At 36.8% G+C, this 27,120-nt stretch overlaps 1 protein-coding gene and 1 long non-coding RNA gene across 2 annotated transcripts; both read left to right on the top strand.

Annotated features, from left to right (window-relative positions):
- The first annotated feature begins 5,987 nt into the window (after positions 1-5,987).
- On the top strand, positions 5,988-6,758 carry LOC132622092 (uncharacterized). The gene is made up of 2 exons (XM_060336620.1): positions 5,988-6,464; positions 6,597-6,758. Exons 1-2 carry the CDS (start codon positions 5,988-5,990, stop codon positions 6,756-6,758), a joined length of 639 nt encoding a protein of 212 aa, XP_060192603.1.
- An 11,226-nt stretch (positions 6,759-17,984) lies between these two features.
- On the top strand, positions 17,985-21,603 carry LOC132621940 (uncharacterized). The gene is made up of 2 exons (XR_009575762.1): positions 17,985-18,553; positions 20,797-21,603. It is a non-coding gene; the product is annotated as an uncharacterized LOC132621940 (long non-coding RNA).
- Positions 21,604-27,120: the final 5,517 nt, after the last annotated feature.

Genomic DNA, 27,120 nt, shown 5'->3' with positions numbered 1-27,120 from the left:
ACAAATAAATATTTTAAAAATTGAATACATGTAATGTCGGGTTGGTTTGGTTCGGTTCGGTTTGACTTTTTTTAGTTAAAACCAAACCAAACCAATTATGGTCGGGTTTTTTTTTTCAACACCAAACCAAGTCAAACCAAACCATTAGTCGAGTTTTTTTCTCGGTTTGACTCGGTTTATCGGTTTGGTGCGGTTTGTCGGTTTACTTTGTACACCCCTACCTGCCACCTCTAGTCGTAAATTAGATAAAGGTGCCACAGCTGGTAGGCAAAAGTTTAAATCTATCTTGAACATTTTCCGACTGTCGTTTTTCTTTGCGCTTTTTACTTCCTTTGTACCAGTATTTCCCTTTTCGACCCTCTCAATTTTCTATTTATCTTTTTATTATTTATATTTCATTTCCTCTTTTTTATTTTTTATTTGTGATCTCAAACGAGAACACACAAATAGAAACTTCAAAATCCCTTAAATTAAGCATTTCTCTTAATCTCAAATCTGTGAGCATTTAAATCGAAAAACTTGGGTGTCCATGGGAATTTTGGATTGAGACCAATTTTTTTTTTTTTTTTTTATAATTTTTTTTATTTATTACTCCCTCCGTCCCTGTTTACTTGTTATATTTGACTTGGGACACTCTTAATAAGCAATAAATAAAATGAGAAATGAATTGGAGTACTTAATAATAAGGGTAATATAGGCATAAAATGGTAAATTATATCTTGATTTTTCAAACTATATAACTTACAAGTAAAAGTAGACATATATATTTTTAGTATAATGGACAAACAAAAAATGGACGGAGGGAGTGTATTATAAAAATTTATGCTATTCTATAATTGTTAAATTCAATTTAAATCACTTTACTACTTAAATTGTGATGGAAATTTCGTCAGCGCTACTTAGAAAAAACATGAAATTTATTTTTTATTTTTGAGAACTTGTAGTTTATCTAATTCTACATCTACTTATGGGGTGTATTTACCTATTGAAGAGTTTCTATTATTTTTCTTATTTTGATTGGTGTAATTCCCTTATTGAAGATGTTATTTTACTTGTGCAAATTCATTTTTTAATATACATAAGAGATGCAAGTCTCTTGGTGAAAATGTTATTTTTACTTCTATTGTTAATGGGTGTTAATGAGTGTGATTCCTTGTTTAAGATGCTAATTATGTTCGTTCTTGATTTTTGAGATGTAATTTTCATATTTGCAAATAAAAAAAAGCCTATTAAGTTGACCCGAATAAACTAAAAAGAGATGGACCCGACCCAAATACATATTCCTAACAAGATGTACATTGAAGAAAATTATGGCACTCCCCACCTTCAAATCCTAGATACGCCTCTGTGTTAACATGTTATTATATTATTCGTTTTCGAGCAAGACTTGCACCGTTTCCCCCAAAAAGGTGTCACACTATTAGTAGACCTTGTGTAAGCCTGTCAGCCGGTCTGATTGGACAGGTTAAAACCGATAACCAGAATCGGTTTAACCGGAACTAGTGCCGGAACTGGTGGACCGATTTACCGGTCGCCGATCTACCAGGTTTCTCTATCGGGCCGATTTTTTAAAAATACGACCGATTAACCTGAACCGGCCGGTTAAACCGGTAATTGTTTTTTTAAAAATAATGCTGCTGTCCACTGGACTATTGGGTAACGGTCCATTTTGCAAAAATGGTTGTCGCCAACGGCTCCAAACGGCCATTTTGGCATCCCAATCCCCCCAAACTTTTATATTATTCACTTTAACCCATCCCCCACCCCTATATAAACCCCTCTCCATTTTCAATTTTAATCCGCACCAATTCACTCTTCTCTTTCCCTCAATTTCTCTCAATTATAGCTAATTTGCAACAATTAGCCACTTTAAATTTCTCTCAATTAAATATTATAAAATTTTATTCTAGTTTCAATTATTAATTTTGCAATTATTAAAAAAAAATTGTTGGTAGAGTTGTTGATTTTGCAACAATCCGAAGTAGCTCCAAAGCTTTGGTGGATTTGCAATTATAGCAGCCTTCACTTTGGTGGAAATTAGTCCGACAATTTGGTACCTTCGTTCCAACTCTATCTTTATTTTCCGCTATTTAATTTCTGCAATTTAATTTGTTGCAATTTATTTTCTTGTGATTTATTTGCGTGTGATTTAAATTATTGCTATTTAATAATGTCGAAGAGAGTGAGACGTGGTGGCGGTAGTAGTGGTATTGTAAGGGGTGGGTTCATGGAGGAAACATTTGTGGACGAAACACCTAATTTAGGTATTAATATTGGTGGAAATACCACTTTTAGATCATGAGGTAATGCAACAATATACCGGCACTTTTAATGAAATTGATGATGATGATGATGATGAAACACAAGCCCCCGAAAATTCCATAGGAGATACACATCCTGCACAATCACATACACAAGACAAACCGCCAAAACTTCGTAGGCCAACCGCTAGAATTTGAAAATTTATGACTAAAGATAAGGAAACACAATTAGCTATTTGTAATTTATGTGCCAAAGAATTTATTTTTAGGCAACAAACTAGTAAGAATGGTGGAACAGGTTCACTAACGGGTCATATGAAAGCTATACATAGGAATGTTTGGGGAGAGAAAACGGGTTCAAATGTGGGGGGCATTCAACAAACAATAGACCCACGAACCAGTAGAATTTTTAGCTATGACAAGAGAAAAGATCGTACAGAAATAGCTAAAATGGTTGTTTTTGATGCTCTACCATTATCCTTTCCTTCGGGTTTGGGGTTTGTTACTTATATTCAACATTGTTATAATCCATTGTTTGAGGGTATTCCTAGAAGTACTTGCAGATCGGATATTACAGATTTATATAAAAAATATAAATTTTATTTGCGCCATGTATTTAATTCTTTAAATTGTAGTGTTTCTCTTAAAGCCGATTTGGGTCTTAGTCTTAACAAGTTAGATTTTTTTGCTATTACATGTCATTGGGTTGGTGATAATTGGGTGATGCAAAAAAGAATTATAGTTTTTTTATATGATGAAGGGAAAGGTCGTCATGACGGAAATTTTTTAGCGGATTCAATATCAACTATTATGAATTTTTTTAACATTTATAGAAAAACACTTTGTATTACTTTAGATAATACTTCTAATAATACAAAGACGGTTGGTCTTTTAAAAAGGGAATTAAACCCTCTGCTAGAATATATTTTTCATGTGAGATGTAGTTGTCACATTTTAAACTTGATTGTTAGAGATGGTTTTGACTATTTTGAAGATTCTATTCAAAAAGTTAGAAATGCGGTTGCTTTTCTTTTTTCTTTTTTTAATGCTAATAAGCAAAAAATGAGAGATTTTAAGAATTCTTATTTGCAAAATGGCCTTAGACCTAGGAAAATTCAAGTAGAAGTTGACACTAGGTGGAACTACACTTACATTATGTTACAACAAGCATACGACTATAGGATTCCCATACAACGAGTTCACAACCATTTTAATACGGATAGTGATGATTGGATAAATATTAACATTGGGAAGATGTTAAGAAATGTATTGAACTTTTACAAAATTTTTATAATGCAACTCTTGCTTTTTCTAGACAATTCTATCCCACGGTAACTGGAATTTTAGCCTACTTAAACGGAAATACCTAGAGTTTTATATGAGTATAAAGATAAATCCGGTTATCAAGCGGCTATTTTTTCTATGACAACAAAATTTAAAAAGTATTTTTTTCCATCCCAGCTTTATTTATATTGGGTTCTCTTTTAAATCCTTATTTTAAAATGTCTTAAACTAGATGATTGGTTGGTCAAATTTATAACTATTTAGAAATTGACGAGGGAGCTAAACCATTTTTAATTGACGCCGAGCTCGCGGTTGATGCCGAGTTTAGAAAAGTTTTTACTCATTATTCTACTTTGAAAGAAAGTGTTACACCCGTTGCTCCACGCCCTACTACTTCTCAAAGTAGTAAAAAGAGCTTGTCGGGTTTGTCGAATTTAAAAGTTTTACATTCACATCTAACTCTTTCTCATAATGCAAACTTTGATGAATATCACCTTTATTTAATGCAGCCAAATGTGGATATCAACCACCTAGATGATTTGGACGTCTTAGCATGGTGGAAGAAATACAAGGCGAGTCATCCGATACTTTCAAGAATGGCTCGAGATATCCTTACGGTTCAAATATCAACCGTGGATTCGAAAAGTGCATTTAGCAAAGGAAGATAACAAATTGGAGACCATAGACACTCATTATCTGGATTTAGCTTGTAAGTACTAGTTTGCATTCACGATTGGATTAGATTGGAGCGACGCAGCCAAAACTTAGAAGCGGTGGAAGGCGAAGAGGAAGAGATTGAAGATTTGATAGCAAGTGGAGTAGACCAAATGGAAGAATTTGAAGATATCTCAATGACCAAATATAATATTGCGGATATTAGCCAAATGATTGACACTTTTTGATTTTATTCTTGTACTATTTTTTTGCAACTCATGTATTATTTACAAGTTAAAAAAAATTACAACTTGCAAATAAATGTTATCCTTGAATGAATAAAATATATGACTCATTGAGCTTTGTTCTATTTACTTTTGTTCATATTCTTACTTATATTAAGTTAGGAATATACCTAAAATATACTAAGAATATACTTATAATATATATCTACTTAAATTAAAAATAGAAAGTTACATACTTGGAAAAATAACTTAAGTTATAGTACATATAACTTAAGCATATATATATATATATATATATATATATATATATATATATATATATATATATATATATATATATATATATATATATATATATATATATATATATATATTATAAGTAGCTAAGCATATAAGTTAAGTTTTTTCTAAGTTTATAAATTTCTATTTAATAACTTAAGTATATTTATATTATAAGTATATTCTTAGTATATTTTAGGTATATCTAGTATAAATATACTTAAGTTATAAATAGAAAGTTATAACTTAAGCATATAACTTAATGTATATATACATATATGTTGTTAGTTAGTAAATATATAAACTTTAGTTATAAACTTATATAACATATATAAATATACTCACAATATACTAAGAAATACTATAATATACATATACTTTACAAAAAATTAAAAAAATGCTTTTTTTTTTTACGTTTAAAACCGGCCGGTTCCAGTTTCCAACTTCCCGGTTCCGGTTTTTTGACCGGAAACCGGCCGGTTTTCTAATCGGTTGCCGGTCCGGGCCAGTTCCAACCGGTTAATAGGCTTAACCTTATGTGTAGGTTAGTCTTTTTTTTTTTGCTACTAACATAGATTTTTGTTCGCACAGCTGTCATGTGTAAAGAGGATACATACCATAATTTGTGGTACTATTAACTCATCAACAAGCCAATCATAGGAGTTGCAATTCTTGAAGCTTCCAGTATATGGTGGGACATAGAGTTTACCTCCACAGTACAATTACAAAAGTAGACACAAAAGGAAAGCAATGTGGGGCTACAAATAAGCTCCAAAAAAGTGCATTGAACATATGAGATATTTGATAGGAAAATCTTCATTTGTTCATTGTCCTTAACCAATGCCATTTTTATGTGTGTGTATCCTAAAGTTGGCAAGAACTGCTTCATCCATCTTGTATGCTCCTCTCACGCTCTTTTTAATGTGAATTGCGCTCATTTAGTCACATGACCTGAATAAAAGACAGGCGTTTATTCATGTGTAATAGGTGGAGTTTTTTTTTGAAGTTATTTCTCTGGAAAAAAATCAATTTCAACATGATAAACCACTAGAAAAAAGTTTAGTATTTGACGTAGTAATAACAATTCGCTAAGTTGATTGAGGTGTTAAAATGAGAAATTGTGAAGCGGCGATAAAAGCAATGGAATCACCGGTGAAGAAAACAAAACCCAAAGAAAAACAATCTCTCGTTATAACATTACGTCGAATGATAATCCTGGAATTGTGGTGACAAAAGTACAATTGAAGGGTGAAAATTATGAAGAATGGGATATATCCATGAGGACAACCTAAGAGCTAGGAAGAAATTTGGCTTCGTTGCTGGTACGATCAAGAAGCCGGATGAAGAATCACCAGGTTTGGAAGATTGGTGGACTATAAAATCACTATTGGTGTCATGGATTCGCCACATTATAGAACCAATGCTTCACTCAATTATTTCACATAAAGAGGAAGCGAAAGAATTGTGGACGAGCATCCGAGAACGGTTCGCCGTTATCGACTGCCCTCGGATGCAACAACTTAAGGCTGAGCTCGCGGAGTGCAAGAAGAATGGAAGGACCATAGTGGATTACTATGGAAGACTCACTAAGTTGTGGGAGAAATTGACAAATTACGAACAGATTCCGACTTACAAGTGTGGAAAGTGCACGTGCAATCTAGGGACGGCCCTAGAAACCAAAAGAGAAGAAGAAAAAGTGCATCTTTTCCTTATGGGAATGGATGAAGCAATGTATGGAATGGTGAGGTGAACATATTGGCCCAGGAACCGTTGCCATCATTAAATAAGGTCTACTCGAAGCTGGTGCAAAAAGAGCATGTGAGAGGAATCACACGGAAAACGGAGAACTAGAATGAAACTATGGTTTTTGCAGTGCAAGGGAAAAACCCTCACCGTGACCAAAGTCATGAAGGAAAAAACGATGATGCATTCTGCACATAATGCAAGAGATCCGGACACATCGTGGATGGATGTTTTCAACTCATTGGCTATCCGGATTGGTGGCCAGGAAATAAAAAAGGATATGAAAAAATAGGAGGAAGAGGACAGCAACAACAGTAGACAGGTGGACCGAGATCCGACTGTGGACGGGGCAACTACCAGGCTAACGTCGTGGTTAACAAGAAAGGAGCTCATGCAGAGATGGGACCGCTGAGCACTGGCGTGACAAAACCTCGCAATTTGAGCGAAAATATCCGGAAGACTGTGATTCACGTGTTAAATTCTCAAGGAATAAACCCAAGTGCCAAGATGGATGGTAAGACCGGAAACTCATCCCTGAATCATTGACTTCGGAGCTACCAACCATGTGACTGGTAATCCGGAGGAACTGAGCGATCAGCGGGATTCCTAGTTGTCCACCTGGTCTTCCAGATAGAAATAGGTCGGTGGCCACGAGAGAAGGAACAATCAAGCTAAATAATAGGATTTGGTTGAAGGATGTCCTTTATGTTCCGAATTTAACATGAAAATTGATTTATGTGTCACAACTTGTTGATCATTTAGATTGTGATGTATATTTTAACAAAATTATGTGTTCTATGCAGGACCCCACCACGAGGAAGCTGCTTGGAACGGAAAGAGTTGAGGTGGACTTTACTATTTACGGAATGTGCCGTGGATACGAGCTGCTGACACCCAATTTTATCCCACTTTTCCTTCAATTAATTTATCTACACTTCTTGATCATTAATAATTTGGGCTAGTTATTTTTATTTTTATTTTCTCAACAAATTTACCCAACATAGTACTATATTAATATTTTCAAATATTATTATTGCACAGTTGTTTATTCTTAACAAACAGTTATATTATATATTTAAAAGTGGTTAATTCTAGTCCAAATAAATTAATTAAAGGAGTAAAAGGTTCATAAATTGCAACCCAATTCTCCAAAGCCCTTCAAATTAAACCTAAACCTTAAGCCCAATACCTAGACCAACCTTCATAAACCTAACACCTTGTTTGGAATGTTGTTAGCCATCGTATCATATTGTATCGTTACCACAATTACAATGTTAGTTTTGATTGTTATTTATAATGTATTGTGTCGTATTGTTAAATTCTGGCGTCACGTAACAATGAAAAGTCCCGTTTTACGTAATAACCAATTTGGTGTTATCCCATTGTCACCTAATTTCTCTTTCCAATTATGTCCTTACTTAATATTTCATAATCACGTTTTACCCTTTACCCTATAATATTTAACTTAACCAAAATATCCTTACCTATGTCTTATTCGTTCTTCTTTCTCCTTCAATGTTTGGATGTTTGTCTGCTCTTCTTTTCTTTCATTATATATCTCTGTCTCCTTCTGTGTTTTGGTTTTAAAAAAATTACTGATTTCAGTTAATTATTAATTGTCAAATTTTGTTCTCAAGTGCTATTTTGTACGTTTATATAGGCATGCTACGAGAAATGGAGAAGTTCTGAAATTGCAATGTCAAATTGGAGAAGCGTGTTACACCTCATTTTTTTGCATACGCTAAAGTTTTGTCTTAAGTCGGTGACGTAGGTTCGTATGGGAGATCATTTGGGAAGTTGTGTATGAGGACTATGGGTATATCTCGGAGTTATATAAATCCTTAAACATGTTTGGAAAAGAGTAGGAAGGTTGGACATCAAACGAATCAGAAAGAATATGCTTCGTAGGAAAATTGGACTGAGACCATTTCGCGGCCATTTCCATAGACCGTGAATAATTTCACAGGCCATGAAAATTGTGTTGGGCCACCGTGAAATGGTGGCAGTGGGTAGAAGTTTCTGGAAGGGTTTCACGGCCAGTGAAATAATTCACGGTCCGTGAAAGTGACCGTGGAATTGAGGCGGTGGAGATTTTGTTCCTTAGTTATAAGTTAAAGGGCCACGACTTGGGGCTCATATTTCACCAAAATCAGATTCCTAGTGCCTCTCCAAGATCTCTCAACCATCCCAAAACATTCATAAACATCCCAAGCTATTTTAAGAGAAGATCAAGCTTCAAAACCCTAAGCTAGTTCATGGAAGATGATTGTTCTTGCTTATATTTGATGTTGTGGTTAATTTGGTCTTGAAGAAAGTGGTGTGGGCAAAGTTCCTCAAGCTATAAGATATGTTCTTCATCCTATTTCTTATGTTGAGTTGATTTGGAGGTTTAGTAAGTCTTAAAGGTGAAGAGAATCATGGTAGAAAGGTCATAAAGTATTGTGTTGTAGTTGTTTGCTATGGATGGAATTTGAAAGGAAGTTTTGGATTGATTTTAGTCTAATTTGAATGTAATATTTTTGTTATAGTATTGTTGATATTGTTATTATTATTTTGGGAGTTGTTTTGAAGTTTGGTGGAAGTAGACGGTATAGGGGAAATGCTGCCCAAATTTCATTTACTCACCTATTAGTTTAGTTTGGCCTTATAAGAGTTTCAATGACTTAACCTTAGCGGGAATCATCTTGAATGTAGATTTGCAAGCTCAGGAGGATAGACGTGGAGTGGTTAAGCAGACGACGTGGTATTTTAAGGTTGTCCTTTTCTTTCGTTTTGGCATGATCCTTATGAACAAAACGTGCACGTAACGTTAATCCATAATAGTTCTACTCTTAGAGTTAAGGATGATCCATTTGATTCATGTTCCATGATATATCTTCAGAAAGTCTTCCTTCAGATTCAGTATGGTCTCTAGAGTTACTTGTACTCTTATCATGTTTTGCTTTGCATTTCATTTATATATATATGCATATACAAACCCATGGACCCTCAGATGTATATATATATATATAGGTGACGAAATTATATGCACACTACCACCAGATCAGCTGGTCATATGATGATTACGACGATGACGATGCCCACAGAGGCTGATACGATACGATGGGATGCCCACAGAGGCTTGACAGATATTATGTACGTACGTACACACACACACACACACACACACACACACACACACACACACACACACACACACATATATGACCTAATGCATTCATGCACAATATTTATGTATATTATTACTTCACAAGAAGCAGTCCTGACGTACAGGTTGCATTCATTTATCCTATGTTTTCTTATGTCTCTCTTATGTTACTCTCATACCTTACGTACTTAGTACTTTGTCCGTACTGACGTCCTTTTATTTGTGGACGTTGCGTTCATGCCCGCAGGTAGACAGGGAGACAGTTCAGACCCTTAGGTTGTGTTCTCCGTGGTTGTACAGGAGCACTCCACTTGTTCCGGAGTTACAGTTCAGCTTAGCATGGTCTTTTTGTGTACATTTGGGCATGGAGAGGTCCTGTCCCGTCCTCATTATGCTATGCACTCCAGTAGAGGCTAGTAGACAGATATGTAGAGTTAGATGTTCTATGGCCATCTTAGTTCTCCTTTGTGGTATCATTATTTTGGATAGCCTTGCCGGCTTGTATATTGTGGTTCAGTACGGTTGCGTATGTATATTTATCTTTTGGGCTTGTGTCCTTCTCAACTTATGCTATTTATGAGTTAGCATCATGGACCACTCAGATATGACTATGACATATATGTATGTTCTGTGGTGCTCGGTAGGTTAGCTCCGGGTGCCCGTCATGGCCCTCCGGTTCGGTAGTGACAAAAGTGGTAGCTGAGCAGTTCGTCCTAGGGCTATCTATGAGCCGTGTCTAGTAGAGTCCTGTTTATGGGTGTGCAGTGCACCACACTTATAAAAAAGAGGTGGCAGGACATTTAGGAAGATTCACCTTTCTTTCTCACCTTAGATCGTGCGATAGAGCGATGTTATGAGGATTCCCTTTTTCCTGATCGTGTGTTATGATTTCAGTAATGGCTGTGATGAGGAAAGCTTCGGCGGCCCAGAAAGGCAAGTCAGTGGTAGGTAGGAGAACTGGACGGGTAATGCTTGTAGATGTTGAGGAGGGTGAGTCCTAGAATGAGGTTTCATCTTGGACCTCTCGTCCCCTCCAAAGGAGCATAGAGGAGCTCTAGCCCCAGCTACAGCTCCAGCACCCCTAGTTCTTCCACATGATGCTTTAAACAAAGAGATGCGAGGGGCCATTCAGTTGTTGACTCAGTTGATGGCCGCTCAGGCCCAACGTCAGGGTACGGGTTACGGTGGTAGGGCTGTTAATGCCAGAGTTCGAGATTTTATTAATTTAGACCCTCCAGAATTCTTTGGGTAGAAACCAAATAAGGACCCGCAAAATTTTATAGATGGGATGCTGAGGACATTGCGGGTGATGCATGCTTCAAACACTGAATCAGTAAAGTTAGCTTCCTATAGATAACGAGATGTTGCTGTTCATTGGTATGACACTTAGATGTCTTCAAGAGGGATTAATGCACCCCTATTCGTATGGCAAGAGTTTACAGATGCCTTCCTTCGGCATTATTTGTCGCCAGAGATTCAATGGGCCTGAGCTGATAGGTTCCTGAACCTTAGACAGGGGAACATGAGTGTTCGGGAGTACAGTCTTCGTTTTAATTCATTGGCTAGATATACTCCCACCGTTATAGCCGAGATGGGAGATGGTGTTTATTGATTTATGAGTGGATTGGGGCCACACTTGATTGATGACTGCATAACGACTTTTTTGTGATAGGTATGGATATTTCTCGCATCTAGGCGCACGCTTAGAACCTCGAAAAGCATAAGCAGCAGGGGAGGGCCGAGCGCAAACATGATAGGGGTTAGAGTAAGAGAGCTAGATCTTCAGGTTTCATCAGTGAGTCTAGATGTGGTCAGAGGGAGTAGTTCTCTAGGTGTTCAGCCTATTCAGTAGCTAGTGCGCCTTCACAGTTCCTAGGACCCAAGTTTGATAGACCTACTCATTTTGAGCCGGCCTAGAGTTCCAGGGCTTCCAGTTCCCAGATCAGGAGTGGTTCTAGTCAGATGAGGCCATCTCTATCGCGATGTTTTTTTCAGTGTGGGAAGTTACATGCTGGGCAGTGCCGTTTGGGTTAAGATGTTTGTTATACCTGTGGTCAGCCATGCCATATTATGCGATATTATCCCTTGAGAGGTGGTATAGGCATAATGCAGATGACAGGGTCTGCAACTGATTCTTCGACATCTGTATGCTCTCCTAGGTAGGGTTCTCAGACACCAGCCGGTCGTGTAGAGGCAGAGGTAGAGTGTCCAGTTCGAGCGGTCCTCAGAACCGCATTTATACATTGGCTAGTCGACAGGATCTCGAGTCTTCGCCTAATGTTGTTACAGGTATACTATCAGTATCTTCCCATGATGTATATGCATTAATAGATCTAGGTTCTACATTGTCGTATGTTACTCATTTTATTATTGACCAGTTTGGGATAACACCCGAGTCGATCACACCGTTTGAGGTGTCTACACCTGTTGGTGATCCAGTAATAGCTAGATGGGTATACAAAGATTGTGTGGTTATAGTTTGTAATCGTCATACGGTAGCGAATTTGATTGAGTTAGATATGGTAGACTTTGATGTCCTTATGGGTATGGATTGGTTGAGCTCTTGTTATGCTAATGTTGATTGCAGAACAAAGATGGTTCGATTTCAGTTCCTGGGAGAGCCAGTTCTATAGTGGAAGGGTAATACAACATTGTCTAGAGGTAGGTTTATTTCCTATCTCAAGGCAAGGAAGATGATTGCCAAGGGTTGTATCTATCATTTAGTTCGGGTTCCGGATACAGAAGAAAAGCCACTGACTCTTCAGTCTGTTCCAGTGGTTAATGAGTTCTCAGATGTATTCCCGGATGAGCTTCCAAGTCTTCCACAAGAGCAGGAAATTGATTTCGCCATCGACGTATTACCATATACTCAGCTAGTATTCATTCCCCCTTATATAATGGCGCCTGCTGAGTTGAAGGAGTTACAAGAGTACTTGAAGGACTTGCTTGAGAAAGGATTTATCAGGCCTAGTATGTCACCATCGGGAGTACCCGTGTTATTTGTACGAAAGAAAGAAGGCTCGTTCCGAATGTGTATTGATTATAGGCAGTTGAATAAGGTGACAATAAATAATAAGTATCCACTTTCGAGGATTAATGATTTATTTGACCAATTGTAGGGTGCTAAATAGTTTTCAAAGATATATTTAAGATCAGGGTATCACCAGGTGAGAGTCAGAGAGAAGCATATTCCGAAGACAACTTTTAGAACCAGATATGGTCACTTTGAGTTTCGTGTAATGTCATTTGGGTTGACTAATGCACCGACGGTATTTATGGATTTAATGAATAACATATTCAGGCCCTTCCTAGATCTGTTTATGATTATTTTTATTGATGATATTCTGGTATACTCTCGATCAGAGGCAGAGCATGCAGATCATTTACGTGTTGTCCTTAAAGTTCTTCAAGCTCGGAAGCTGTTTGCAAGGTTCTCTAAATATGAGTTTTGGTTGAACTCTGTGACTTTTCTGGGGCACATTATTTCAGCTGACGATATCCGAATGGATACGCATAAGATTGAAGCTGTGAAGACTTGGACGAGACCCATAACACCCACGGAGGTTCGTAGTTTTCTAGGTTTAGTAGGTTATTACAGGAGATTCGTAGAGGGTTTTTCTTCTCTTTCTGCACCACTGACAAAGCTGACTTAGAAATCAACTAAATTCTAGTGAACCGTTGCTTGTGAATGCAGTTTTTAGGAGTTGAAGAACCAGTTGACTTCGGCGCCAGCTCTGACACTTCTAGAAGGATCAGAAGGCTATGTTATTTATTGTGATGCTTCAGGCGTTGGGTTGGGGTGTGTGTTGATGCTGCACGGTAAAGTTATTGCTTAAGCTTCAAGGCAGTTGAGGAAGCATGAAAAGAATTACCCGACCCATGATCTAGAGCTAGCCGCGGTGATTCATGCATTGAAGATATGATGGCACGACTTGTATGGCATTTATGTTGATATCTATACAGACCATAAGAGCCTCCCGTATATTTTCAAGCAGAAGGAGTTGAATTTGCGTCAGAGGCGATGGTTGGAATTATTAAAAGATTATGATGTTAGCATTTTGTATCATCCCGGGAAGGCGAACGTAGTAGCTGATGCCCTTAGCCGTAGATTCATGGGTAGTCTATCTTATTTACGGCCAGAGAAGCGGGAATTAGCTCATGAGCTTCATCAGTAAGCTAGCCTAAGAGTTCGATTATTAGACTCAGGCGATATAGGGGTTACTATTCAGGATTCGACAGTCTCATCTTTAGTAGCTGAGGTGAAGGAGTGCTAGTACGAGGATCCCATGCTAGTTCATTATAGAGACATAATCCCTCAGAAGAAGAAGTCACCATATGAGATTTGTAGATATGGAGTTCTCAGATATCGAGACAGACTATGTGTTCCTAATGTTGTAGGATTACGTCGTCATATTATGAGAGTGGCTCATTACTCACGCTACTCTATTCACCCAGGGGCAATGAAGATGTATCATTATATTAAGGAAGTTTATTGGTGGGATGGAATAAAGAAAGACATAGTAGAGTTTGTAGCCCAGTGTCCTAATTATCAACAGGTGAAGATTGAACATCAGAAGCCCAGCGGGTTATTGCAAACTATCGGGATTCCGACATGGACATGGGAAGAAATTAATATGGATTTCATTACAGGCTTTCCCTGTTCTCAGCGTAAGTTTTATTCCATATGGTTAATTGTTGATAGACTAACAAAATCAACTCATTTTCTGCCTATCAGGACTACTTACTCAGCCGAGGGATATGCGAAGCTATATATTAAGGAGATAGTCTAACTTCATAATGTTCCGGTATCCATCATCTTCGACAGGTGTACGCAGTTTACAGTTAACTTCTGGAGGTCTTTTCAGGAAGGACTGGAGACTCAAGTGATTCTTAGTGCCACATTTCACCCTTAAACAGACAGACAGGTTGAGCGTACCATTCAGACTCTCGAGGATATGCTACGGGCATGTGTGATAGACTTCAGAGGTAGCTGGGATGATCGCGTGTAATAATAGTTGTCATTCCAGTATCCAGATGGCCCTGTATGGGGCTTTTTATGGGCAGAAGTGTAGGTCACCTATCGAATGGTTCGAATTAGGGGAATCTAAATTAGTAGGGCCAGATTTGATTCAACAAGCAGTAGGGAAGGTCAAACTTATTCAGGTCGATTACTGGTAGCTCAGAGTTTCCAGAAGTCTTATGCAGATAATCACCGATGAAATTTAGAGTTCCAGTTTGACAATTGGGTATTCTTAAAGGTATCCCCTATGAAAGGCGTTATGAGGTTTGGTAAGAAGGGTAAGCTTAGCCCTCAGTACATTGGACCTTACAGGATTGTACGTAGAGTGGGCCAGGTGGCTTGTGAGTTAGATCTACCTTTAGAGCTAGAATCAGTCTATTCAGTTTTTCATGTGTCAATGCTTTATAAGTGTATCGAATATCCTTCCAGAGTCGTACCCGTTGATGATGTTCAAGTCACTGAACAATTATCGTATGAAGAGGTTCCCATTGCTATACTAGATAGACAGGTTCAAAGATTGAGGACTAAGGATGTAGCTTCAGTTAAGGTTATTTGGAGGAATAGAAATATCGACGAGATGACTTGGGAAGCTGAGGAAGATATGAAGTCCAGGTATCCGTACTTATTTCCACTTCCAGAGGAGATCCAGACAGAGGTACCATTGCCTTCAGGTATGTAATGTTTCATCTCTCATGATTATTGGTCGTGTGAGGCCATTATTATTATTGCTTGTCGTGGCCCTATATAGCGTTGTATATTTTGGGTTGTTGTGTCACAGGTTGGTAGTGTACAGTTATAGGGGAGACTTTGCCAAAATTTTTAAAAGACCCCTAGGAGTTTAACATTCGAGGATGAATGTTCTTAAGGGGGAAGAATGTTACACCTCGTTTTTCGCAAACGCCAAAGTTTTGTCTTAAGTCGATTGTCGTAGGTTCGTATGGGAGATCATTTGGGAAGTTGCGTATAAATACTATGGGTATATCTCAGGGTTATATAGGTCCTTAAACATGTTTGGAAAAGAGTGTGAAGGTTGGATGTCAAACGAATCGGAAAGAATACGTTTCATCGAAAAATTGGACTGAGACCATTTCACTACCATTTCCATGGACCGTGAATAATTTCACAGGCCGTGAAAATGGTGTTGGGCCATCGTGAAATGGTGGCAGTGGGTGGAAGTTTCTGGAATGGTTTCACGGCCAGTGAAATAATTCACGGTCCGTGAAAGTGACTGTGGAATTGAGGCGGTGGAGATTTTGTTCCTTAGTTATAAGTTAAAGGGCCATGACTTGGGGCTCATATTTCACCAAAATCAGATTCCTAGTGCCTCTCCAAGATCTCTCAACCATCCCAAAACATTCATAAACATCCCAAGCTATTTTAAGAGAAGGTCAATCTTCAAAACCCTAAGCTAGTTCATGGAAGATGATTGTTCTTGCTTATATTTGATGTTGTGGTTAATTTGGTCTTGAAGAAAGTGGTGTGGGCAAAGTTCCTCAAGCTATAAGATATGTTCTTCATCCTATTTCTTATGTTGAGTTGATTTGGAGGTTTAGTAAGTCTTAAAGATGAAGAGAATCATGGTAGAAAGGTCATAAAGTATTGTGTTGTAGTTATTGGCTATGGATGGAATTTGAAAGGAAGTTTTGGATTGATTTTAGTCTAATTTGAATGTAATCTTTTGGTTATGGTATTGTTGATGTTGTTATTATTATTTTGGAAGTTGTTTTGAAGTTTGGTGGAAGTAGACGGTATAGGGGAAATGCTGCCCAAATTTCATTTACTCACCTATTAGTTTAGTTTGACCTTATGAGAGTTTCAATGACTTAACCTTAGCGGGAATCATCTTGAATGTATATTTGCAAGCTCGGGAGGATAGACGTGGAGTGGTTAAACAGACGCCGTGGTATGTTAAGGTTGTCCTTTTCTTTCGTTTTGGCATGATCCTTATGAACAAAACGTGCACGTAACGTTAATCCATAATAGTTCTACTCTTAGAGTTAAGGATGATCCATTTGATTCATGTTCCATGATGTATCTTCAGAAAGTCTTCCTTCAGATTCAGTATGGTCTCTGGAGTTACTTATACCCTTATCATGTTTTGTATTGCATTTCATTTATATATATATATATATATATATATATATATATATATGGGGAATGGGAAAGGTGATGGCTTTATATACGCATTACCACCTGATCAGCTGGTCATATGATCATTACGACGATGATGATGCCCACAGAGGCCGATATAATACGATGGGATGCTCATAGAGGCTTGACAGCCATTATATATATATATATATATATATATATGACCTCAGGCATTCATGCACAGTATTTAAGTATATCATTGATTCACAGAGGCAGTCCAGACGTACACCTTGCATTCGTTTACCCTATGTTTTCTTATGTTACTCTTATGCCTTACATACTCAGTACTTTTTCCGTACTGACGTCGTTTGTTTGTAGATGCTTTGTTCATGCCCCAGGTAGATAGGGAGACGATTCAGACCCTTAGGCTGTCTTCTCCGCGCTTGTACAGGAGCACTCTACTTGTTCCGGAGTAGCAGTTCAGCTTGGTATGGTCCTTTTGCGTACATTTGGGCATGGCGGGGTCCTGTCCCATCCTCATTATGCTATGCGCTCTAGTAGAGGCTGGCAGACAAATATGCACAGTTAGATGTTCTATAGCCATCTTATTCTCCTTTGTGGTATCATTATTTGGATAGCCTTGCCGACTTGTATATTGTAGTTCAGTACGGTTGCGTATGTATATTTATCTTTTGGGCTTGTGTCCCTCGCAGCTTAAGATATTTGTGAGTTAGTATCATGGCACACTCAGATATGACTATGAGATGTATGTATGTTCTGTGATGAAGGTAGGTTAGCTCCGGGTGCCCGTCATGGCTCTCCGGTTAGGTTGTGACAAAGTGCACTAACTCTTGCTTCTCGATTGGATTTATAAGGATCTTGTAATTAAGAAAAAGTGTACTTATTATTGTTTTTAATTTTAATAACCTGTTTTCATTAATTTTGTGAGAATCTTTCTGAATTTAACAACTTAATTTATTTACAAGGTCATAATTTGTGACAAATTAGCAGAAAGAAGGTGTCTTAAATTATTTTATTAGTAATTATTGATAAACTTAATATTTATAATAATTTAGGGCATTTTAGTAAATTTACCAGTTTCAATACAATATGATATAATTAAACTAAACAATAAAGTTTTTATTAAATAACAACAAGCAATACAGTCTATCCAAACATTATATCTATAAAACCGTACAATACGATACCATACATTACAATATAATACATTATGAAATGATGGGTGATCCAAACAAAGTGTAAAGTCATTTTGTAGAGTTTCATTTTTTTTTCTATACTATAGCAGCCGCGTTCTTTCCCTTCCCATTTCAATGAAAGTGCTTTATTTCTATCAACCCTTAGCAGGTTTTGTCACACCATTTTAGGAAAACCTTGTACCTCTTTCCTATCTCCCTATATCAGCATCCTATAAACGTTTCTCTCTCTCCTATCTTCAACGATTTGGTTAACATAAATGGCCAAAACGATTTTGAAGTTTCTGGCAAAAATCAACTTTTAGAAATTCGATTTTGATTTCAAACGGCTAATTCATGTAGAATTTCCACCCAAGAACTTTAACCCTAGAAAACTCTAGCTTCTTTCTCCTATAAATACAACCTTATATCTTCAGCAAAGGGAAGGAATTTTTAGCTGCCACTTGACACCTTGAAAATACTCTCATCGTCCTTCAAAGCTTTCTTTTCTTTCTAGGTAAACTTTATCCACCACAAAGGTATTCGAACTTATCCGACTCTAGTTTCGAATCTGTTCATAACGAAGAGAGTAGATTCGAGGCCCCGATGTCCTAAGTTCACTGCACCCACAAGAGGTAAAATTTGGTCCTCTTCTTACTTTTTCTTCAGTTAAAATTCTGTGATTCACTTCGAAAGATCATGTTTTTAAGGTCCTATTATATTCAGATTTATTTGTGATTAAATCATGGAATTAGCTACTGTTTTGAACACCTAAATATCAACAGTAATGGCGTGTTTTAAACTGAGTTCGTCTCTTATTCTTACATCTAAATGTCAATTCATTCCAGTATAAGTTAAGCTGTGAGAAATATGAAGATTAAAAATGGACTCTGTTTAGTTTTCCTGATAATACAAGCTACTTATACCATGTGCCCAAAACTTGTATTACATAAATTGTTTGTTATTCATATGGTAGTGTACTGTGCATCTTACTGTGGTCACATCTTTTTTACATTTTACCGTGTCCATATGTTAAGTGTGATCTTTTCTTTAGTTGCAAAAAATGTGCTTCCAAGTTGGTGGCTTTCAATATGGCTAAGAATTATTCACTGGAATGTTTGTAGGAATGAGATCTTGCTTTTTTGGTCAAGTCTAATTGCATTTAATTATGTTTGTTTTGTTTCTCACATAATTGAAAGTAGTTGTTTAATGGGTTAAAAAAAAAAATTACTCCCTAACTTCTAATGATATAAAGTGCTAAAATTAACACATGCCTCAGATGTGAGTATGGTATGAACCTGTTTGAATGCTTAAAATGCAATAAAGAACTTTTCAAATCTCTATGCATCTTAGAATTATCTTTGGGTTTGGACCTAAAACCATACATGTTCTTTTACATGGAGCATTAATACTCCATTATGTTTGAATAAATGGTACACTTTTAGTCAACTCCCAAATATTCTGTTACAAATTTAACGGAAAAGGGCAAAAATGCCCTTGAACTATTAGAAAAGGTCTAAAAATAACCTTCATCCATCTATTTTGCAAAAAATACCCCTTAGTTTAACTTTTTGGCTCATTTATGCTCTTTGACGGTCAACACTAAATTAAAAATAAATAAATTAAATCTCACATGACCTTTTATTACTAGTCCGATTTTCTAAATCTGAAAAAATTGGATTTTTATAAATCTGGAACAACTAATTTTCTTTTAAAATGTGGCAAGCCTTTTTTTTTAAAATAAAAATAAATAAGGATTGGATTTTTATTAACAAATGTGGAATTTTTTTATATCTGGAAAACTTTTTTTTTTTTTTTAAAAAGGGGTGGAAAGCCCCCTTTTTTTTAAATATGGAAAATTGAATTTTTTATTAAAATTTGGATTTTTTAAATCTAAAACTGTATTTTTTAAGTAAAATGTGCAAAAATAATACTCCATAATTTTCTTCTAGATTAAATAAAAAAAGAGTTTTCTGGATTAATTTTTTTAAAACACATTTTTTTCCACACTTTTTGTAAAAAAATAATCATTTTTTCCATATTTTTATAAAAATCCAGTTTTTCAGATTTTGAATAAAGTACTCTTTTTCCTATTTTTTTAAGTGTCCTAAAATAAAATCATTAAAATTTAAAATTTTTAGGACCAAAATAATCAATTTTCCCGATTTAAAAAAAAAAAAACCATTTTCCAGTTTTCTTTTCTTTTTCTAAAAAAATCAGTTTTCCTAATTCTAAAAACACCATTTTCTAGATTTGGTTAAAAAAAAAAAAAATCAATTTCCAGTAATAACATGCCATGTGTAATTTATTTATTTTTTAAAAAATTTAGGGTTGACCACTAGTCAAAGGGCATAAATGAGCCAAAAAGTTGAATTGAGAGGTATTTTTAGCAAAACTGGTGAATGAAGGGTATTTTTAGAACTTTTCTAATAGTTCAGGGGCATTTTCCGTTAAATTTTTAACAAGATATTTGGGAGTTGACTAAAAGTGCTCCACTTATGCAAACACAATGCACTATTAATGTTTCATGTAAAAAAACATGTATGGTTTTAGATCCAACCCAAAGATAATGTACTATTTTGGTCCTTTTCTCCATAATTGAAAGTAGTTGTTTAATGGGTAAAAACAAAACAAAAAACTCCGTAACTTCTAATGATATAAAGTGCTAAAATTAATACATGCTTCAGATGTGAGTATGGTATGAACCTATTTGAATGCTTAAAATGCAATAAAGAACTTTTCAAATCTTTATGCATCTTAGAATTATGTTGAAGCCACTGTTTACTAGGAATTCTTGGTTCTTTATTTTTTCTGTTGAGTATAAAATCCCTTTCTTATGTTTATCTTTTGTTTCTTCCTTTTATGCTACTTGAAAAAGAACTTAGGACAAGACATTGTGATGAGAAGAGCTTGTGATCTTCAGTTGTACGGATGGTGTGATTCGGACTGGGCTGGATGTCCGTTGACTCGAAAATCACTTATCGTTTGGTTTATCTCCCTCGGGAATTCACCCGTATTATGGAAAATCAAGAAGCAACACATTGTCTCTCACTCGTTAGCGGAGGCAAAATATCAATCAATGGCAATGACGATCAGTGAGTTGAAATGGCTAAAGGGAATTTTGCATAGTTTGGGTGTTGAACATACATCTCCGGTAAAAATGTATTGTGACAGTCAAGCAGCATTGTAGATTGCGCGAAATCCTGTGTTTCATGAACCGACCAAACACATTGAAGTCGATTGGCACTATGTCCGGGACGCGCTGCAGTCCGGAATCATACCTCCCAGTCATGTGCCTACTAATGAGCAATTGGCTGATGTGTTTACAAAGGCTTTGGGCAAATCGCAGCATCAGTATTTACTTGGCAAGTTGCGCATTTGAGAGCCTCATGCTCCAACTTGAAGGGGCGGGGGGGGGGGGGGGGGGGGGGGGTATTGAGACCGAATGTGACCGGACCAGTTGATGTGTCGGTAAAAACCTTAGGTCAGTAGGAACCCTATTCTAGTCTAATTGTAATAGGTTGATTTTATTTATGATGAATTTCTAATCATGGTAATATAAGATTTGTAGTTTTATTGGAATAGGGTTACCTTATTTGTCTAGGATAAGGAGGACCTTACTTGTATATAAGGAGATCATTATGATGAATGAAAAGCAGAAAAAATTCTTCCAATTTTAACAGAAGACTGTTGGATCTTTCCTTGCAAAGCATGGATTTAAATACAAAGTTCATGACGCTGGTGGTGGAGAAAGCTGAGTCGCCATGAATGGTATAATCGTGTTTAACTTTCGCATTCTTTTCCTATGGTTTAACAGCAAAATTTGAATCATATTACTCTCATGCTTTGATTAATTAGCATATGAGTAAAGTGTTGTTTGTAAATGGACAAGAACAACGTGATCGCTCTCATCTAACTGAACCATCTCAGGTCCTATTTTGGTTTACAAAATGCAAAACTCAGTGAGTTCTCTGTTCTTTGTGCTTATTAAAATTATATTTCAGATACATTCTTCTGAACTACAGAGATATTAAGAGCCTACTTGGAAGCGAAAAGAGAACACGCACAATTAATTTCAAATGCCTATAATGGTTTCGTTAAGGTAACCATTTTATCTCCTTTCATATATCTCCTTTGGTTCAAGAGTATTCTCAGTGTCATATTTTATTCTGTTCAAGAGTTACTCGTTTCATCACATTTTTTGAGAAAAGTTGCATAACTGCGACAAAGTTCTAACATCTCCTAGGTGGTGTATAAGCTGGTCCTAACTCCTAAGGGATATCACCCTGTTGTAGTCTGAGTTTGAAGGACTAGACCTTTTTAAATCTTGAATTGACCAGATATTGGTTCTTCACTTGTATTACGTTTTTGCATTCAGTTTTAGCAAATTCAGTTCACAACTAGGCTATTCCGTTTTTCATTGGGATCGAAATCATCAGGGCATCATGTGAAAACTTACAAACCTTGAAGGACAATAAATTAGACGACAAGTAGAACCATAAAAAAGACTATTATATGATATGAGTTTGGTCAATTGACCTACACACGATAATACTAATATAAAAAAATATTCAAAAATTATTGAGAGAATAAATCTCCTCTTAAGAAAAACTCTCTAAAAGACTACATTGAAAATCCTTTTTTGTGTATTCTATTATATGAGAGGGATTCTTCAATATATAGATGTCCAAAACCTTGTCCTTCAAGAAAAGAATAGGCAAATATGAAACAGAATTATATTTTCCTTTTAGGAAAAGTAAAACAATTATGGTTATACTTTGACTTTCCTTCAAGAGAAAAGTAAAACTCAAATATGGTAAGAAAATTAGGACAAAACCCAACATTTTTGTCTTAATTGAAAACATCTCAAACAGTGGCATAAGTAGGATTTTTGTAAGCGGTGTCGAGATTTTAATAGAGGTGATGCATTGTTGTCGCAGTGGGTTCATCTACACTCAACACTTTCAACATGGAGCATAAATTTATGTGAAAAAAAGAATATTAAAATTGCAACAAGTTATATATACGAATATAATGGATTTAATATCAAAAACTTTAAGATTGAACCCATTTTTTTTTTAAAAAAACATGGAGTTGAAATCCTTGTTACCAGTGGCGGAGCCAGGATTTATGTCAAGGGGATTCAAAAATATAAAGAAGTCATAAAGGAAGAAGATAAGGGGGTTCAACATCTACTATATATACATAAAAAATAATTTTCACCTTATATATACAGTGTAATATGAACCCCCTCGGCTCTATCTACGTCCGCCCCTGCTTGTTACGCCTCTACATTTTAAAGAAGTAAATGAACGAATCATTGAAACCACATCATAGTTAAAAAATACAATTCATATCATATTAATTAAGCATAGTGCAAATATGACTATCGATCATCTACACAATTCCTCTTTTTTGAAATGTAGTGCATAAAACTCGTTGATAAATGACTCCTTTTTGGAACAATAGAGTATCAAGACGATTCTAGGTGCAATAGTTTCACCCTTTTTTATAAGCAAAAAAAAAAAGGTGCAATAGTTTTGTTGACACTTTGAAGGAGGTAAAGGGTGAAATACCAATTGACTTCTATTTTTTACTGTTTTATATATCTGAGATTTAAAATTTAAAAAAACTGAGCAGCCGCTGGGCTCGAACTCGTGACTTGGTCGTTGGTGATGTAGACCGCGACCACTGTGCTAAGAAGCATTATCTGCCTGGCAACGTCACTCCCTTTTTTTAACTATCTTATAAACTTTTTTCATGCATTGTTTACATGTGTATTAGCAAAAAGTTTCAGCATCGCGGATGACACCCCTTGGCCCTTGGTAAATCCACCCCTGATCTCAAAGATATTAGTTTAATGTGGGTCACTATAGTTGGTAAACAATTTGTTAACCAAGTCATTTTCAGTTCCAGAGGATGATTATCCAAAATTGCTGCTGAGAATTCATTTGCCTGGATCGACTACCTAAAACTATACTGAGTCTTCAAACACTTTGTCGATGTATTCAAGACACTTTTTTATAGGTGTCAAACACAACAGACATGATAATTCTCCAGTACCCCACTAATAGACAATCATTTTCCTTCCCTCCCTCCTCTTACCGCCCTCTCATCAGACGTTTTACGAAGGGATGGAATCTTACAATTTATTCTTCCATCTTTACTTATATGCCTGCACACTTTGGTTTGTAAGAAAGAAAAGAAGTCTACATAATCACGATGAAAGGTTTGTGCTACATTGTTATGGAGAAGCCAATGGTGTGGCTGATTATTTAGTTGGATAGAGTCACCTAGTGGACGCAGAGAAGGGTTGATAAGTGGAAGCTCCCTTCCTTCGAAATTTGAAATAAAGCCCAAAGCTTACCTCCAATAATGCAACAAGATGAACGTCCTGATTAGATCTTTTTGTGAGCTCACATGTTACTTGAGAATATGCCTCACTTTTTTTTCTTTTCAATTCTTATGGAAACAATGCACAGGGGAGCAAGTCTCCACAAGTTAGCAGCTATTGTATAGCTTATCAAGTACTTAGGAATCTTCTCTTTACTTGAGGATTCAAACAGTTAAATTCTTACCTACATTTTTAAGAGGGAATTCAGTCAAATCCCCCTCTTTTTAACCTTTTAGCATAATCTATGAAATACACCACTAAGGTGATTTTTAATTAATTTTTTAGTATGATTTATTTCCTAGTGTAGTTGAAGTCAGAAGTATGTTGATATATGTCGTCCTCTTCTCCCACTAATTGTTGTTTGATATTTGATAACATGAAGTAACAAAAATAAAGGTCCACGAAACTTACTCTTAACTCATACCAAATATTCAACTTGATAATTGCCTTGCTTTTTTATGTTTCACCGAGATAGTTTACATGTGTGAGCAACAATGACTGTAGTTGCAAATACTTCACGTGTAAAATTTTTGCCTAGTATATAAGCAAGTTGTTTTCCCTTTACGGTTGCATACATATCAAGAAGTTGTTATCGAATGAAAGTACTTTTTTTTTATAGAAGTTGTACAAAAGTTCAATCAAAACATATACTCTATTTGTTTGAATTTGTTTGTTTAGTTTTGACTTGACAGGGAGTTTAAGAAAGTAAAGAAGACATTTGAATTCTGTGGTCTTAAACTGAAGATACGTAGAATATACCAAAATGCGCTTTAATCTTGTGGTCTTAAACAGTGGCGGAGCCAGGATTTTCAGTAAAGGGGTTCAAAAATATAAAGAGGTAAATATACAAGAAGCTAAGGGGGTTCAACACCTACCATATATACATAAAAAAATTAATTTTAACCTTCAATATACACTGTAATTTTCTGCCTAGGGGGTTCGGAACCCCCTCAACTACACTTGGCTCCGCCCCTGGTCTTAAACATGTAATGTGGAAAGTTGAAATTAAAAAGCCGCCAAAAAAGGAAAGTGAATCACAAGGGGGAGGGGGGGGGGGGGGGGGGATTGTAGTTCTTTTTGGATTGAGTTAGTCGACTGCTAAGATGGTTAGTCGACTTCCCTGCAAAACTCAAACACTGGTTAGCAGACAGATAATAGTAAACAGTATAAAACAGAAAGTAACGAGACACAAAGATTTTATACTGGTTCGGATCACCGGTGTGGTGCCTATTCCAGTCCCCTTGGGTTACAAGGGTTTCCTTAGAGCCTTGGTGGTAACTTGATTACAAAGGTGGTTCGTCTTGAACCGTATGTGAGGACCCACAGCTGGGCGCTAACCATACTGTGAACCCTTGGGTACAGCTGGGCGCTAACCATACTGACCCCATGAACATGATCTGCATGACATGACATACTCAGGTATTGTAGCAGTGAAATCACAACAATTCGCTACGCGCTGCAGCACTTCGAACCCGTGACCTCAGGCCTTTTGTTCTCCCGAAGGAAACGACTTTCACCAATTGAGCTGCAACTCAACTGGTAAGAGGCGCTCCATCAGGGGGACAAAAGGCTTGAGGTCACGGGTTCGAGGCGCTGCAGCGTGCTATCTCGAATTGTCTGTGATTTCACCGCCACAATAGCTCAGTAGTCCATGTCATGGGTTCGCGGACTGGCCAAGGCAGTCGGTTCCACAAGCATGTCAGTCATGAGAGGGCAACCCCAGTGCAGATACTGTGGATCCTCGACAAAAAGTCGCCTTTTTTGTGAGGACCCACAGCTGGGCGCTAACCATACTGTGAACCCTTGGGTACAGCTGGGCGCTAACCATACTGACCCCATGAACATGATCTGCATGACATGACATACTCAGGTATTGTGGCGGTGAAATCACAGACAATTCGAGATAGCACGCTGCAGCGCCTCGAACCCGTGACCTCAAGCCTTTTGTCCCCCTGATGGAGCGCCTCTTACCAGTTGAGCTGCAGCTCAATTGGTGAAAGTCGTTTCCTTCGAGAGAACAAAAGGCCTGAGGTCACGGGTTCGAAGTGCTGCAGCGCGTAGCGAATTGTTGTGATTTCACTGCTACAATACCTGAGTATGTCATGTCATGCAGATCATGTTCATGGGGTCAGTATGGTTAGCGCCCAGCTGTACCCAAGGGTTCACAGTATGGTTAGCGCCCAGCTGTACCCAAGGGTTCACAGTATGGTTAGCGCCCAGCTGTGGGTCCTCACACCGTAGTTCCTGTTTTGGACAGTTTTCCAATTGTCCCCAAGTGGTAGCCTCTACCTGTATAGCTATCTATTCTCTCTTTTCTTTTTCTAACACTCACAAACTTATACAAGCTATAGTGCTTTTACAAGATGAAGAATGAATAGAAGTTTTGCTTAAGTGAAGTTGTAATTGCCTTTGGTTTGTTATGTCTCTTTTTATAGTTGGCTTCACGTCTGGAGATTTTGGCAATGAATCAATCTTTCCTTTGGATTGATTCTGATTTGGCTCACACTAAGGTAACCCAAGGGAGTTTATCCTCAATCAGGGATTTGAGTGATTTCCTGATTGATCTTCAGATCTTCTTTGCTGGTCTTCTTTCCTTTGTGACCGATATATGAATTTGCTTTGCTGGTCTTCTTTCCTTTGTGACTATGATGTGATTTTCCTTGAATCTTTCTGGCCTTCTTTCCTTTGTGACCGAGATATAAATCTTCCTTTGTTAATCTTCAAATCTTGTATAATATTCTCATGCTGATTTTACTTCTTTCCATATGTGTTTTCTTGATTTGCTAGATTAGATCTTGACCCGCGTAT

The sequence above is a fragment of the Lycium barbarum genome, chromosome 12, assembly GCF_019175385.1.
Source record: "Lycium barbarum isolate Lr01 chromosome 12, ASM1917538v2, whole genome shotgun sequence".
In the NCBI taxonomy this organism is placed as follows: Eukaryota; Viridiplantae; Streptophyta; class Magnoliopsida; order Solanales; family Solanaceae; genus Lycium; species Lycium barbarum.
This window is presented reverse-complemented; position numbering and strand designations above follow the sequence as displayed.

Excerpts from the sequence above, each read along its gene's own strand:
- LOC132622092 (XM_060336620.1), top strand. The coding sequence starts at position 5,988 with ATGGGATATATCCATGAGGACAACCTAAGAGCTAGGAAGAAATTTGGC. Across the intron at positions 6,465-6,596 it reads ATGAAGCAATGTATGGAATG|TGCAAGGGAAAAACCCTCAC; the intron begins GTGAGGTGAACA and ends TGGTTTTTGCAG.